At 39.4% G+C, this 16,457-nt stretch overlaps 1 protein-coding gene across 13 annotated transcripts in view; it reads right to left on the reverse strand.

The window, feature by feature from the left end:
• Positions 1-16,457, reverse strand: part of SGK3 (serum/glucocorticoid regulated kinase family member 3) — a 111,334-nt gene that overhangs the window by 35,835 nt on the left and 59,042 nt on the right. For 6 of the 13 annotated variants that reach the window (XM_022595266.3, XM_089899061.1, XM_022595265.3 and 3 more), the window contains exons 2-6: positions 15,766-15,820; positions 14,214-14,430; positions 9,079-9,162; positions 5,823-5,895; positions 779-854 (exon numbers count right to left, since the gene is read on the reverse strand). In XM_022595266.3, coding sequence (XP_022450974.1) covers positions 779-854; positions 5,823-5,895; positions 9,079-9,162; positions 14,214-14,291 — 311 coding nt within the window. In that variant the 5' untranslated portion in view covers positions 14,292-14,430; positions 15,766-15,820. The other 7 variants (XM_089899068.1, XM_089899060.1, XM_089899059.1 and 4 more) reach the window with 4 other exon arrangements.

Below are 16,457 nucleotides of genomic sequence, written 5' to 3' on the forward strand. Positions count from 1 at the left end.
CTTGTCTGGGATGAGAGAACGCTGACCCAGGTCGCACAAGAAGTGGTAGCAAGTGTGCCTGGCCCTCGCCAACTCCTTCAGCTTCATCTCCTTTCTGTAAACTTACTCTGTGTTCCAGTCATCGTGAAATGTTAATACGTGAGCATCCTGAACAATTGCAGGCTCTTTGTAGACTCTGTTACAAGCACTGCTCCCTTGGCCTAGAATGCTCTCCCTAGCTTTTTTCTTGAAAGACTGCACATCCTTTAAGTTCCAGGAAGCCTTCCTTGACACCCACCCACCCCAAGAAGAGTTGGCCACGTTTTTCTCTGTTGTCTTCCAGACTTTTTTCATAAAACTTTCTTTGCTTTAATTGCTTGTTTCTACACCTGTTTCTCCCACGTACCTGGAAGCCTATTCCTCTGGAAGGTAAGGATAACACTCATTTCTCTTTTTATTCCCAATGCACACAGAAGTACATACGAAATGCTTTCTCAATGCACGAATAAATATAACATCAAATAATTAGCAAAATGTTTTAACTGTGCAAATTCCTTTCAAGTTTAATCTACAAAAGAAAATACAAGTACAGTAGGAAGAAAGAAAATAACTAGGGCCTTGAGTTGATGGAGAGAAAAGAAGATTAAGAATACCAGAGGAAAAATTCTTGAAGAAGATTTCACAAAAATATACAGCACAATAATATTCCACAGAATGTATAAAACCTGGATCAGTAGCTTATTCAATAGTCTTAGGTTGGGTTTCAGTGCCTCCTTAGAACACAATGAAAATTACTTACTGGTTGTAAAGTTCTGGATGCCTAACTAAGTTCTGAATGAATTCATTCAGTCCCGCTCTTCTCTGTTTAATAAAATCTGTTAAGAGAGACAATACTATTTATATCAGACTGTAATTATCATCAATACAGTTATACCAGAATACACAAGCACAAGATAGTGAATTTTGATTAAGAAGTTATTTCTTAACTCACGTTTCTTCATATACAATAAGGAATACTTACAAATATATATTTCTTAAATCTGTAAATACAATGATTATAAAATTAAAATAAAGCAGGTAGGACTTCCCTGGTGGCACAGTGGTTAAGAATCCTCCTGCCAATGCAGGGGACATAGGTTCGAGCCCTGGTCCGGGAAGATCCCACATGCCACGGGGCAACTAAGCCCGTGGGCCACAACTACTGAGCTTGCACTCTAGAGCCCGCGAGCCACAACTACTGAGCCCGTGTGCCACAGCTACTGAAGCCTGTGCACACAGAGCCCGTGCTCTGCAACAAGAGAAGCCACCGCAATGAGAAGCCCGTGAACCACAACAAAGAGTAGCCCCGGCTCACCGCAACTACGCGCACAGCAACGAAGACCCAACGTAGCCAAAAATAAATAAATAAATTTATTAAAAATAAATAAATAAATAAAATAAAGCAGGTAACATATTCCCCAAAAGAAAATGCTCCAAAAAAATGCCTATTTTAGGTTCTAAACACTCACTACAAAACGTTGGAGACACTTTGCTTTGTCCAACTCCTCATGTACTACCAGGTAATGAATAAGAATTAACACTATGACACTGGTGGCTGAAAAATCATGCTAACTTAAAAACAAAAAACAAACGAAACCAAGAAATACTGAAATCCTTGCAACTGGAAATGGTGATTAACTGGTTGAGTATTACCAAAACTCTGTTGCTAAAAATAGGTTTTTATTTTGTATAAATCGATTTCTCTTCAAATAGCAGAAGTTAAAATTGAGAAATAAAAGTGATTTTCTATGTAAGTCATTGAAGGCTAGCATCATGCCTGTAAAAATTTTTTTCTAACTTTAGCCCTTAACACAGTGTCTTGGAATGTACTTAACTGATGTTTGTGAATGAATAAAAAAAATACCGAACAAAATGATTACACATTCTAGCATTCACAGTCTCCAAATTTCATATGCCCCATCCCTTATTTAACTCAATTGTTTTGTTACTTTGTAATTTTATTTTTCAGTAGTAAAGATAATCCTGTTTTGTTTTTAAAACTACCAAAAAAACGTAATTTATATATTGATTCCAAGATCCTATCAGCAAAAGGTTTGATATTAAACTATTTAGAATATAGAAGTATAGCTAATTCTGTGTATACTCTACAGAAAGATCCTTAAATTCAAAACGAAATTTTAACTTAGAAAAGTATAGGCAGAAATAACCCTTAAAATCTGCCTCAAGTATGTAAAACTTATCTTACAGAGGTTGGTAACCACCAACATAAAGTGGAAAAAAAAAGAAAAGAAAATGACACGCATGGACTTAGAAGCTGCAGCATAAGAACTCAGAAAGATGTATGGAAAAACTCTATGTGGTAGCTGTCAAACACGAGGTTAAATTAAAAGGACAATTTCTTTCTTCACGCTCTAACTGTCCCATCTTTGGCCAGTGAAAGCCCCATCAATTGGGCTCCTGTGTCCTTTTGATAAAGCCTCAGTATTCTTGTATAGCTTCTTTGCTTTCAGGCCAAGATATCCTAGGACCATCTTGTACATTTCTTGCCCAGCACCTGGAACTGCCATGGAACTGTGGTTCCTTTAAGGGGGAAATGGTATTTAGAGATTACAACCTGGATGCTAAGGGTGTTTGCTGCTACTCATTTGTTATTGTTTTCAGGCATTTCCAGTGGAGAGCACTGGGAAATATGTATTGTTTTAGAAAGAGAAAAATAAATCATGATTTCATACTGTATTCCCAAGTTTAAAATTACAGGAATTTTTACTTAAAATCTTTGATTTTATATTTGTCTCTTTCCTCTTCTGCTTAAAATTTTGGTTCTCATGACATTAACATAATTACAAAATAACTCTATATTATCAATGAGACTATTGAATGCAGGATAAAATTTCTTTGTACACTTTTTTTTTTTGCCATGAGGAATATAAAGCTGAGTTTCCATGTTTTAAAGTCATTTAAAGTAATTATTCTCCATGTGTTTCACCACCAATCAGAATACAGTTATATTTTTTCCTTGTTTATTTTCAGTTGTTAGAGACTTCAATATTGTTGCATTTGTTTTTGTTTTTAAATTGTTTAAAATATGCAAAGCTGTGCACAAGATTCATCCAGGGAGGTCTAACATCCACCTCTGTTGTCTCCAGTTGGCCTCTCCCTCCTTAAGGTCATCAGTTTTTAGTTTTTGGTTTATTCTTCCATTATTTCCTTTTGAATCTTCACATCCTTTCCTACACAAAAAATATACACTGTCCACAACCACACCTTGTTTTTTCCACTTAACCAGGTATTCTGGAGATCACTCCACAGTAATGCACAATGAGCTTTTTCGTTCCTTTTTACAGCTGTATCATATTCTAATACTGGAAGGATGTTTCAGTTGTTTCCAGTTTTTGCTATGAAAAACAGCATCACGATAAACAGTCTTGTACATACATACATCATTTCCGATGCAGTTTATCTTTAGAACAGATTCCTAGAAATGTGATTTCTTGGTCAAACGGAAATGCATATATAGTTTTGCTAAATATTACCAAACTTCATAAGGTTTGTACGACTTTGTATTCCCACCAGCAAAATATGAGAATGTCTGTTTAGCCAAAGCCTAATAAAATGAACATCCTACCAATCTTTGGTTTGTTGAGTATGACTTAGATCTGATCTCCCCAATGAAAGGCTTTCCAAAAATCTATAACATACAGTCTACTTCACTGTTGCCAAGTCATATACAACATGCTCAGGATTGATTTCAAAATGTTCTTCAATAAAAATCAATTTTTAGTATCAAATAATTAATCTACCAAACATAAATACCACAGGGCACTGTCTGGTATTTTGCCTTGAACCATGAAGTAGCAATGCTGCAGGTCTTTATCTCTTTGCCTCCTTCCCTGGATAAAATGATTCTGACTTTAGGGTTTAACTAAGGGCTCCAGAGAACTCTAACCCAAGTTCAATCCTCATGTTAATCACTAACATGTAGTTTGAATCCTCTTAAATGTCTTTCTGTCACTTCAAATTAATTAATTCTCTCATTCACCCAGGCCTGACACTTCAGTTATCTCTGATTCTCTTCTCTATATGTCTCCTTTCCCTAAGCAATCACCAAGATTTCTTACAGATTTTTCATTAAAAGATTTCCTACACGTGGCTCAATTTTTAGCCCCATTTCCACCTGAGTTGCAGCTCTCATCACCTAACTTGAGGACTACTGGAATATTCCCTTAACCAGACTCCCAGTCTCCATCTCGTCTTCCCTCTGCTGTGCCTACTATACATTATACACTGCTGGTTTCACATCAAGTCGCCACTTTGCTCAAATATCTCTAATAGGGCCCCCATGTTGCCCTCACGATGTTTTTCAACCTATGCTCCACAGACATACTTCACTGCTACACCAACAAAGCAGCTCCGTTTTTATTTGTTCTACACATTACATTTTTCTGCATCAGATTTCACTAGGAAAAAAGTGTTCTACAGCTAAAAACAAAACAAGAGAACAAGAATACAAAAGCCACTGGCCGATAAAATCAATTCATGGAATGTATAACTGGCTTTGCTGTGCCAACTCAATCGTCTCTTTATTAATGGATTCATGTATTCAAGTAACATTTATTGAGAATCTAATATTTATTAGGCACTATAATTAAATAAAAAAGATACAGTATCTACCTTCATAAAATCTATAGCCCAATAAGACAAACTGGCAATAATAATAAAGTGTGCTAAATTCTCCCAAGAGAAAAAAAGTCTACATAAAATAGGGGAAGTGAAAAAGAACAGGGGAAACGAGAAGCCTCTCCAATCCTGAGGTTCAGAAAGTGTAAAAGAATAAAGAGTCTCCAGCTGAGAGGGTTACAGGGGATTCCAGTACCCTGGGGGGGGGGGCCGAAACTCAGTTTTAATTACAGCAAGAACGTGAAAGAAATAAGAAGACAGAGGATAAAGGTGTTTGTTCATCGCGGGCAGAACTGCACAAGGTATAGTGAAAAGATCTGGGAGGAAAAGGAATGGTATAAGGTTAGGTTGTAGAGAGGAAGCAAGATAAGCCATTTGAGAGCTCCTACATAAGGAATCACAGGTCTGATGGGTTACAAGGTTACAAGCAAATTAGTTGAGGAGGTAAGATGGTGGGGAGGGAGGAAACTCGATAGCATGTCAGGATCCACCTGTGGCATAAACAGATGCCTTTACGCATAGAATTTCTGGTGGATAGAGACTTCTATCTCTCTATAGGTCACCATTTGTGTACTGGGTTAAGTTCTTCTAGATTCTAGTAAAAAAAAAAAAGTTTGAAGTTGAGGCTTCAGACATATATACAGCCTCCAGATTTCTGAGATCCTATGTGTCATTAGGCTCCCCAAGGGTGAACAATAGGACATTTTCTTGGTATCCCATTCAGAGGCCTGCAGGGTGCCGTGTACAGAGTACACATTTAGTAAATGTTTCATGGTTAGAAAAGTACTGCCCATTATCCTTAATAATCAATAGATTTATCTGAAGCCAGACTGCTTGAATTTAACTTCCAAATCTGACTTTTACTAGCTGTATGCGACCGTGGGCAAATCATTCAACCTGTGCCTCAGTTTCCTTACCTATAAAATAGTGATGATAATAATACCCACCTCAAAGGGTTGTTGTGAGGACTGAATGAATTAAAACATATAAAGTGTTTAAAAACAACGGCTGGTACACAGTAAGCACCTTCCTGAGGCATTATTTTCATAGAGCATGAGATCCATTAGCTTTGTAACGTTGTACTACTATACACTGCAATGAATATGTTAACTACTTTTTCAAACTTCAACCATCACTTATGGCTGGTCTATGAAGTTATTGCTTACCTGGATCAAAATTATCACCAAATATTCTCTTGGCAGGAATCTTCAGGGCCATAGCAGGAAATTGTTTCCTTAACTAGAATTGAACACATAACATTATATGAACTTAATTTTATAGGTCTTCCAGGTATACATGTACCAAAACAAAATACAATCTGATTTTCAAAAAAATCCGCCATAAGACATACCTTTAAGTATATCATGATCAAATGTACAATATTAAATTATACCAATAAAACACCATTAGTCTGACTAATCCCATTTTGTCCCAATAAAACACTTAGTATCTTTGTGACCTGGAATAAGTTACTTAACATCTCTGAGCTTCAGTTCTCTTGTTGGAAGATGGGGATAATCTTCGCACTTACCTCAGTGATTTGTTGTAAGGCTTAAAGAAAATCATCTATGTTAAGTGCTTAGACTAGAACCTGGAGTATAGGTTTTGAACACGTTACTCACTGTTTTGTTACCTCAGGAGATGTGATGTTTGTGTTCTCTCTAAGTGAACACACTGACAATTGTTTTCTGAGAAAGCTGATGAATTCTGCTTTCAATACCCTCTGCTCTAGCCTTCCTCCTATTAATAATTGTTTCTCAGATTTGCTTATCCCCAGAGAAAGAAAAACTTCGTCCTGAAGAAATTAAATTTGGGCAGTAAAGCCATAAAAATGGGTAAATGCTTATTTTTACTGTAAGCTTGATGTCAAAAAACCACACATACACAGTCTTACCAATCCTTGCATTCCTCTAGTGAATTTAGATGTTTTAGAAACAACAACCAAACATACACTATGTATACATAAACACACACACATTATATATATACCTCCACTGACAGGAAATACAAATAGGAGAATGTATTAATCACTCTACACCGTAAGCATGCTCTCAGCAAAATTCAGAATGAAAAATCTGCAGACAAATGACCCTGTTTCTTTCAACAAAAAATTGTAAAAAAAATAATAATAATAAAGGAAAGAGAGGTGGAGGGGAAAACAGTGATTAAAAGACAGGTCATAAAATCAACTATATTTCAACAAAATATTTTTTAAAAAGTTAAACAAAAAAATAAACTTATAACAATGTTAAAAAAAAAAGACACTTCAGGGCTTCCCTGGTGGCGCAGTGGTTGAGAGTCCGCCTGCCGATGCAGGGGACACAGGTTCGTGCCCCGGTCCGGGAAGATCCCACATGCCGCAGAGCGGCTGGGCCCATGAGCCATGGCCGCTGAGCCTGTGCGTCCGGAACCTGTGCTCCACAACGGGAGAGGCCACAACAGTGAGAGGCCCGCGTACCAAAAAAACAAAACAAAACAAAACAAAACAAAAGACACTTCATAGACTTATCAACCAGTTTATATGACATTAAGTATTTGACATTAAGGCATTACTGTTAATTATTTTTAGATGTGATAATGATATTGTATGTATATTTTTTAAACAATCTTTATCTTTTTAAAGATGTATACAGAAATATTTACAAATGGAAAGACATGATGTCTGAAATTTGCTTCATAATTCAGTGGGCTGGCTAGGGATAGAGATGAAACAAGAATGGCCGTGTACGGTAATTGCTGGAGATGGATGGCACATTACATTATTTTCTCTATTTATACTAGTCTCTCTACTTCTGTATGTGTTCAACAAGCTTTTAATAAAAAGCTTCCAAATGTAAACTACAGTCATAAATACACATTTAAACTGACAGTTAACATTTTACAGATTGGAAATTTCACTTTTTTCTTTATTCTAAAAGGAGCATAGGGAAAGAATTTGTGTTTTCAAACTTGGAGAAATCCAGTCCAGGTTTAACTTCACTTCTGTAGTTTCAAAGAACACAACTGATACCATTCCCCTGTTTTTTTCTTAGCTCCTCACCACAAAAGGCAGAATTGGAAGGAGTTACATAAAAAGAGAGGAAGACACATAAAATGGGAAAATAAGAAAAAGATGAAAAAAGGAAGAGAAATACAGGAAAAATGAGGGAGATGGATGGTAAAGACTCAACTAACATTAGGGAGAATTTTCTGCAAAAAGCTTAACATGGGTTGCTTGATGGAAAGAGAATTAAAGTGATCATGTGGGAGGAGTGCCCCCAATAAACTTTCCTACTTTACCTTTATAACTAAAGATACTCAAATATTAACACCTAACTTTCATGACTTAAGGAAACACAGGAAGTTGTGCAGCTAGACAACATTTGATTCATTCTGGCCCATTTAGGAAGTAATTTACCTCTTAACTGAGATATGCTTACCTTCCCCCATATTTAATATATTTTACAAATGATAACCCATAGACATATATCCATCTAACACTATTTTTAAAATCAAGAGACAGGGATAAGAAAACTGAAAAAGTTAACTTTTAAAATATGAAACAGTTTTTTCTGGAGGATGCCTAATAATCTACCATTTTAAAAATAACAACATGAGGAGATTGCTATTTATTGTTAGAGCAGAAGAAATTTAAATCTGTGATTTGAGGCTTTTTTTTCTTAACTGAAGCAAAGCTTGGAACCCAGAGCTGTCTCAATAACCTGGGGTCTCTAATGACCAACACAGGCAGTGTCCTCTGGTCTCCTACGTATGCATAACCTTAAAGGCAATGCTCTCCACAAACACTGGTCCCTGTGTAAGATCTGGCCTGATGTGTTAAAATGACCATGGTGCTCTAGCTTCCTATGGTAGAAACTGTAACTGTAAACACTGGATGAAAAATAATATCTGAACGATGAATATATAAAACAGGTTTTAGTTATTTAAATAACTAATGATCTCAGGTAACTGTCAGGCTTTTGAAAGTCAATATTCATTTCAGCTGTGTTAGCTACTTAAACTCTGGAACCTTAGACTAATTTCTAACAGAGAATGAAACCATGGAAGGTAGGTAGGCTTATGACAGACTTTCAGACCTAAAGCTTATAGTTGGGCAATTTAACCACAAAGAGCATGATGATTAACAATTATTAGAAAGGTAGGTAGAAAGGATTTATTTCTAATCTCCTATGACACTGAAATGTATTTTAAGCTGTACATTTAGTTTTCATATCTTCAATAGTTTATCTGAAACTTCTCAACAGTCCTCTCTCCACCCTTTTTGGTAAGAATTCCAAAGTCAGGATGTTTTGAAGAACCCCTTACCCTTTTCTGCTTATCTGATATATATAAGTATTATTTAATTATCAAATAAATCTCATTTTCCAGTTTTCTCAGGTGTTTTGTTTTAAATAAAAATCTTGTAGACTGACTGTTACTTACAGTGTTGTAAAGCTTATCGAACTCCGCATATCTTCTGAAGACAAACCACTCACTCCTGCCCACTGAAACCAGAACTTTATAAACCTGTGGAAATAAAAAATAACAATAAAATTTGATCACAAAAAAAAGCACATTAGCTATTTACATATGCAAATAACCTGCTTTCATACTCATGAAACTGATATTAGACATTACTATTTATACGTGATTCTCCAAGATACAGAAGTATACCAACTGAAACACTTATTTTATCTTGTTGAAAAGTGTTTTATTTTTAAAATGTTATGAAATATTTCCATAGTTTTCAGAGAATAACACAATGAATACCCATGTACTCATTATTTAGATACTCTGAATTCTAACATTTGGCCATTCTTGTTTCAGATTTTCTTCCCCCAAAATAAAACATTATAGTTTCAGCGGATGCCATTCTGCTCTCTTCTTCCCCAGCAGTAACCACTACCACGAAATGATAAAGTATTTTCAAAAGGAATGCCTGGAACACAGTAAACACTAAATTATTAGTTCTCCTCCTTTCAGGGCATCTTTTACACAGTATTTTTCAAACTAAGAATTTATCCTCAGATTTCCTACTACCATCTTAACCTGTGTTTAATATTTTCATATATACATAATTTCACATAACCACAGTCAACAACCCTATGAGGAAATAAGCAGAATAAACATTACAACCCCCATTACAGATGAGGAAATGATGGCCCCCCAAAGTTAAGTAACTTGCCCAAGTTCACAGACTTGTGAGACTAAAATCTAAATCTTCTAACCCTCCATGCACTAGAACAAGTATCAAATCAACAGTTATAATACAGAATTAACTCTCATAATTCGTCCCACAGATACTCTCAGAATATAATTCAACATACCAATGTACAGAAAACAATTTGGAACCCCAAAGATCTTTTATAATTTCTAAAGAGAAAAATAACAAGGATCCAGGTATATGAGGAAAGGTTCACTGATGTATGGCTTGGGTTATCAATCTCACTATTTTACAGTGAAGATTAGGGGAAAGAGATATTTACAATACAATTGTCCATAGTCTGTTAGATAACAGAGTAAACCAGGTTTATTTTAGAAGACGGGTATACAAATATGTATAAACTATCCTTTCCCACAAAAGACTGGAAAGCTACACTCACCAGTTCATAGTTAGATAATACTGTGAAGAAAGATCTCCCTGATACTGCATATGATTATAATGTAGGAATTCTGCAGTATTGTTGAAGATATGGTCACATTAACAGGCCCCTAGTACGAGGGGCCCCAGAACGTAAAGCCATATGCCCCTGTGAGAAAGGGATCAGGTCTCACCTGGAAAGTGAAGCAAAGTCATTGTATCAGTTACCTGGATAAGTGATGAATCACTTAAGCAGAGACAAAAAGAGCATCCAGGCACCCTACGTGAGCTACAGGGGTAAGAGGATTTTCTGGTGTTAACTAAGAGGACATCAAGTTGTCCTACAGGAAGCTACTGGGTGTAAGATATCAGAATCGTTTATAAGATGACACTGCTCCCAAGGGAGAGAGTGCAGAAGTAGAGGAAAAAGAACCTAGTCTGGGTGCTGACAAAAGTTGAGCCATGTTTTTAGGAGGAGACTACAGATTTATCTCCTACAGCATTCAGGATCAGATAGGCCTGGAAGCAGGCCTGCTACCAAAGGATCAGATACTTAGGTTTATATGATTACGAGATTCTTGAACAAACAGCAGTGTTTGTGCTGACTTCCCAGGGGGATAAGTTGGCTTCCCACAGATACTCAAGTACAGCCAAGATGAGAACCCAAACCTAGGTTCCAGGCCAAAGCAGTTCTGCTGCAACTCTATTTACAGGAGCTTAAGATAAAGCCCTGTAAAGTTATTAATTGGCAGGATGATTTATGAACAAGGGCTTATTAAGTAAGTTCTAATAAAATACCAACAGGCAAAAACAAAACCTCTTCAAATTTTAAAAAACACTCTCATTTGCAAAAATGCACAAAATTTCACAGAAATAGTACAATAATAACAGTACAATAAATCTTATTAAGTTTTTCAAAAAAATATTTCCTTATTGCCTGTCTTGCCTCACCAGAATGTAAGTTCTTTGAGAGCAAGGGCTGTATCATTCTTGCTACCCACTGTATTCCCAGTGCCTAGAACAGCCCTGGCATAAGACAAGAAACTCAAGGACAATTTGTTGAGTGGATAAATGAAAGTATAATTTAGACTTGGTTTAAGTCAAGACATCCTAGAACACAGTGCATTTCTCTGTAAAGTCGTTTAAAAGACACGCGAAAACTAGAGTATAAAAATATTATTGAGGGGCTTCCCTGGTGGTACAGTGGTTGAGAGTCTGCCTGCCGATGCAGGGGACACGGGTTCGTGCCCCGGTCCGGGAGGATCCCTCATGCCGCGGAGCGGCTGGGCCCGTGAGCCATGGCCACTGGGCCTGCGTGTCCAGAGTCTGTGCTCCGCAACAGGAGAGGCCACAGTGGTGAGAGGCCCGCGTACCGCAAAAAAAAATACATATATATATTATTGAATAGTTAACGCAGTGTCTATTTTTGTTCCCCAATAATACACAGACATGCTGAAGCTGGACAGAGTCTGTGCTGGGTGGGGTCGGGTCTATCTGTGTTGAGTAGAACCAAGTTTCCTGAGGACCGGGGACTGTACTGCAGTGATCAGCAACTAACATGTGAACTTAATCCTACTTTTCATTCAACTTCAATTCAACAAATACTTACTGAACCTCCATCTCTGTTCTAGGTACTGGTGAAACAATAGTGTGGGAGGTTCTTGCTTCAAAGAACAAATTCAGGGAAAGCACACATAAATAAACCCAAAGTATGTCAGGTGGTGATAACTGCTATTAAAAAACTACACAGGGTAAGCAGGACAGAGTGTGAAGATGCTGTTTTATATAGGGTGGTCAGAAAAACCCTCTCTAACAACAAGGCAACATCTGAGCATCTGAAGGAAGGAAGTGAACAAGGGGATCTGGACAGAGCCTTGGAGAACTCAGGCGACACCTCTGGGGACAGCTGGTAAGAGTGACACTATAGGCCTCCTCGACCTTTTCACAGAAGACGTGGAAATACCTCTACCACGAAAAACAAAAGGACACCTGAGATAAGATAACCCATCGCCTGTATTCGCTATGTATGAATTTCCATCAAACTTGGCAGGAGGTTATGCCCTTGAAGGAGAGAATGGTCCAAAGGTAAAAGTAAGGAGAGGGAAGGAAGGAAAACTTCACACACTCCACTATCTCATGCTAAGTATACCGACCTCTTGTTTACCATCATATGATGTTTCTAAAACCGGCTTATACGAATGCGGAAGAAACGCTGAAGGTACTGCTGCAACATCTGCAGAGAGGCAAATGGCCAGACACACACTGCAATCTCTCTGCTCTGGGCTTCTCTGCAGGTGTGGAGGTATGCTTATTAAGGAAGGGAGAACAGAAGACAGAAGGGCTGTTTCCAGCTCCTTGTCTGAGGCTCTGGGAGAAAACCACCATTGGGGGGCCCCACCCCACCTAGTTAAGAAGGCAGAGTGGGGTGGTCCAAGGGTTTAGTTTAACTCCTCAGCTTTCCTCAACTCCCATGTGACATGGACCTGAGCTGAAAGTCACTTGTCATGGCACTCAGCTGGCAGGGGCCGGGTGACCCCCTGGTCAGAGACCAGGGTAGACCACCTGAGTCAGGAGAAGGTGGAGGGCACGCAGAGCTTCAGTGGGGTCTACAGCCATCACGCGCCAAGGGGAAGCTGAGTCAGCAGTCAGTCACCACGACCCTTGCCAAGCCAACAAAGGGCAGATCACAAATCAGTTCATCAACTGCAGATGCCAGCAGTGGATGCCAACAAAATGCCCAGGACTGGCAGGTCAACCACAGCTGGATGTCTGCCAGACCAGTCACTCTACACCTGGAATGGCAAAGATCTAGACAATGACAAGAATGCCAAGCCTTCACCAGGCTACCATGAGGTCAGTCATCAACTGAACAAACACTGTGAAAGGGGACACCTCTCCTGCCACAAACCATGATGCCAAGTTGGAGAAGGAGTGTGTGTTCAAATAAGAGAAAGAGAGCACAATGAAGATAGGCTGGGCATTTTTACTTAAAAGAACTGCTTAGGGCTTCCATGGTGGCGCAGTGGTTGAGAGTCCGCCTGCCGATGCAGGGGACACAGGTTCGTGCCCCGGTCCGGGAAGATCCCACGTGCCGCGAGCGGCTGGGCCCGTGAGGCATGGCCACTGAGCCTGCACGTCCGGAGCCTGTGCTCCGCAACGGGAGACGCCACAACAGTGAGAGGCCCGCGTACCGCAAAAAAAAAAAGAAAGAACTGCTTAAATTTTAGCTCAAACTGTTGAACAGAATTGGGTTAAATGAATTTCTTCACACTGCTCAGTGGGTGGGGCTTTACAAGGAAGGCCAGATCAGTTACAGACACGATAAATGACATTTTTTTCAGGGAGAGGAGGACAGCAGATCTCTGTGTATACTAACAAGACTACTGGAACTAAATACAATACGTTTCATTACACTAATTAGAAAAGTGACTATTCTCCGAATAGCAGTCACTGATACACTGACTCAGCCAAATATTCATTGTGCTTATTCTTTATAAAGTCCTACAGTAGATACCATGGTGATAAAAAGTAAAATTAGAAATGGACTTTACCTTTATGGTGAAAAAATGAGTTAGAATACTCATTTAAAAATATTTTTTAAATGGAGATAGAAAATGACAAATGTCTTAAGAAAGATACTGTGGAAATTTCAAGACAGTGGTTCTTCACATGGGATCAATGAATTTTGGAGTCCATTGACCCCCTGAGATGTGATGTGTCACAGAACCACGCGTATGCACATTCTCTGGTGAGATGGTCTATCAGACAGTTTCACAAGTTTCTCCAAAGGGAGAGGTAAACAGACAAAACTCTGCACTAAAAAAGGAAATTGTATTCCATTATAGTACACAGAGAAGACTCTGGAGGATATATCATTTGAAAGATAAGTAAAATCTGCAAAGTCTGGGGAGGCCATTCTAGGTTAAGGAAGAACAGCAGAATTGGAAATATTCTCTACGTTCCATTTTGTTCCATATGCTTTACATTACATACTTACAGTAAACCTCTTCTTTTTCTCTCTGTGTTCATCAGAGCTGGGAATGCTTACACTTGGACAGCTTTCCTTGTAGTCCATGGTATAATCCCTTTGAGTTTACTGCCTCAAAAGGACACCAAAAAGTGAGTCCGAAGAAATAGTCAGCAGAGGACAAACACAATTAGCTAATCCAAAACATAAAACCTCTTGAGGTAATGTTCAAATTCCATCATGCAACCTTAACCAACAGAAAAAAAAAAAAAATTAGCAAAATGATTTTAAAATACCGTGATTTGCCATTCCTTGCTCACAGAACCCATTTTATGCTTATTCTGCCAGGAATTTACCTTTGATCATAAGTCTCAGCCCAGGTGAGAAACAGTTTCTGTTATGTCCCTGTCAATAGCTAAGTCACAATCAAACATTTACATCCCATCTACCTTCTTTTCTACTAAGAAACTCTGGGAGTTTATACACCATGGCTCATATGGACTAAGGGCTCTCAACTAAAAGGACTCTAGTTTGATGAATTTAAGAGCAGGGTTTTTCAAAGGATGGTTTTCAAGCTTCTAGCATCACGATGAACAGGTGAAGTTTGCTTCAGATTAGGAACCTGTATGGTAAGCTAATTATTTACCCCCCATTTTACAAATGAGGCAACTGTCACACAGACAGGTTAAATGATTTGAAGCCAAGCTGTCTGGCTCCAGGGTCCTGACTCTTACCCACTGTGCTAGGCTGCATTTTAACAACTATGGATAATTCTTAGGCACTGGACCCCTGGTCAGAGATATTACAGTAGATCTTCATACAAAACAAATACAACTATGCTAATATTATCATCCCACCCACGGACAAAGGGCTCAAGATGTCACACTGATGTCACCTTTGCTACACACAGTAGCCCACAGTCTCCACTGACACCAAATAATACCTTTTAAAGGGTTAGTCTGCCAGGTTCCCTCGGTGATTAATTTCAGGAAGTCACTCTGACTGATCTAACATTTGCAAATAAATTATATTCAAGTAACGATTTCAAATATCTATCAGCAGACATCAAATAATCAGGTATAATGAAATTTAATTGATTACAAAGGTGGTTCCTTTGAGATGATTCAAAGCCTACTTTGTTGGATTTGCTGCTGGAAATGCAGTCAGGAAGGATTCATATGCAGTTAAATTAGTTGTTAGAAAACATGGTCCCCTCCTAAGCTTAGGGTGCAGCATTTGTTACAAGTTAGAGTACCCTAAAACCCCACAAGAGCAGCTTCCCGCCCCCTCCACTAGACCAGGGCACCATCTTGACAAGAGCCTTGTCCTCCAGGCACAGTGCTCTTCTGCTAAGCAATCAGAGCAAGTGGAACCACAGCTCTTCAAAGGCAGGTGAGCCCTGTCCAGGAGCCCCAGGACCCACACCAGCGCATTCTGCTCCATCTGCAGCAGACATGATGAGAGGGTGAAGGTTATGGTGCTACACTAGCCGCACCTGTCCCTTGAGAATGTGGATCCAGGGGGTGGTAGGGCCTGCTGGTACTACATTTACGTACGCGCTTGGAAGCCTACTGTGCCTTACCGTGCGTGGTCCGGAGGAGCAGAACTAAAGGAGAACATCACGCCTCAGGCCTTCCCTATGGAATGGACATTAAGATATGACATTAAGTGGCATCAGGAACAGACGAGGGAGAAAGACCTGGGGGGGAAGGATAAGTTGTCCACACAAGGTGCCCAAGGGACATCTCAGCCTACGTGGACAGCAGGCGGTTAAGTGTAGAGCCCAGCACTCAAGGCGCACACTAAAATCTGGGCCAGAAATACCAGTCTGGCAAGAGTGCTAAATGGTCCCCATTTGCCCTTCCAGATCCAACACCACGCTTCTCCCCCCCGCACGGCCCAGAAGGCGGGCCTCTGTGGACCTCACACTGAGGCAGCCTGCCTCCTGCCCTTGCCCTCTGGCTTCTGGTTGGGTTCATCCAATGCGAGGCACTAGCAGGAGATGGAAGGGTAGGAGGTATTTAGTTCTCCTCCTCCCTTTCTAACAGGCAGCGGTTTCTCCACCCAAGGCCACAGTCCCCACCAGGTGACCCCTCTCCCACAGCTACAGTTAAAGGCCTGGGAGTAGTACGGCTTCCAAACACTGTTAGAAGGGGTGCTTCACCACGCCCTGCTGCTGCTGCTTCTGTCACCTCTGCCCACAACAGCTTAGTAAATAGTCCCTTTGTTCGAGTCCCTTCAATTACTCAAGTGTGTCACGACTGATGCAGTAAC

The sequence above is a fragment of the Delphinapterus leucas genome, chromosome 17, assembly GCF_059928025.1.
Source record: "Delphinapterus leucas isolate spDelLeu-1000000601 "Yukka" chromosome 17, BTC_Dleu_Yukka2, whole genome shotgun sequence".
Lineage (NCBI taxonomy): Eukaryota > Metazoa > Chordata > Mammalia > Artiodactyla > Monodontidae > Delphinapterus > Delphinapterus leucas.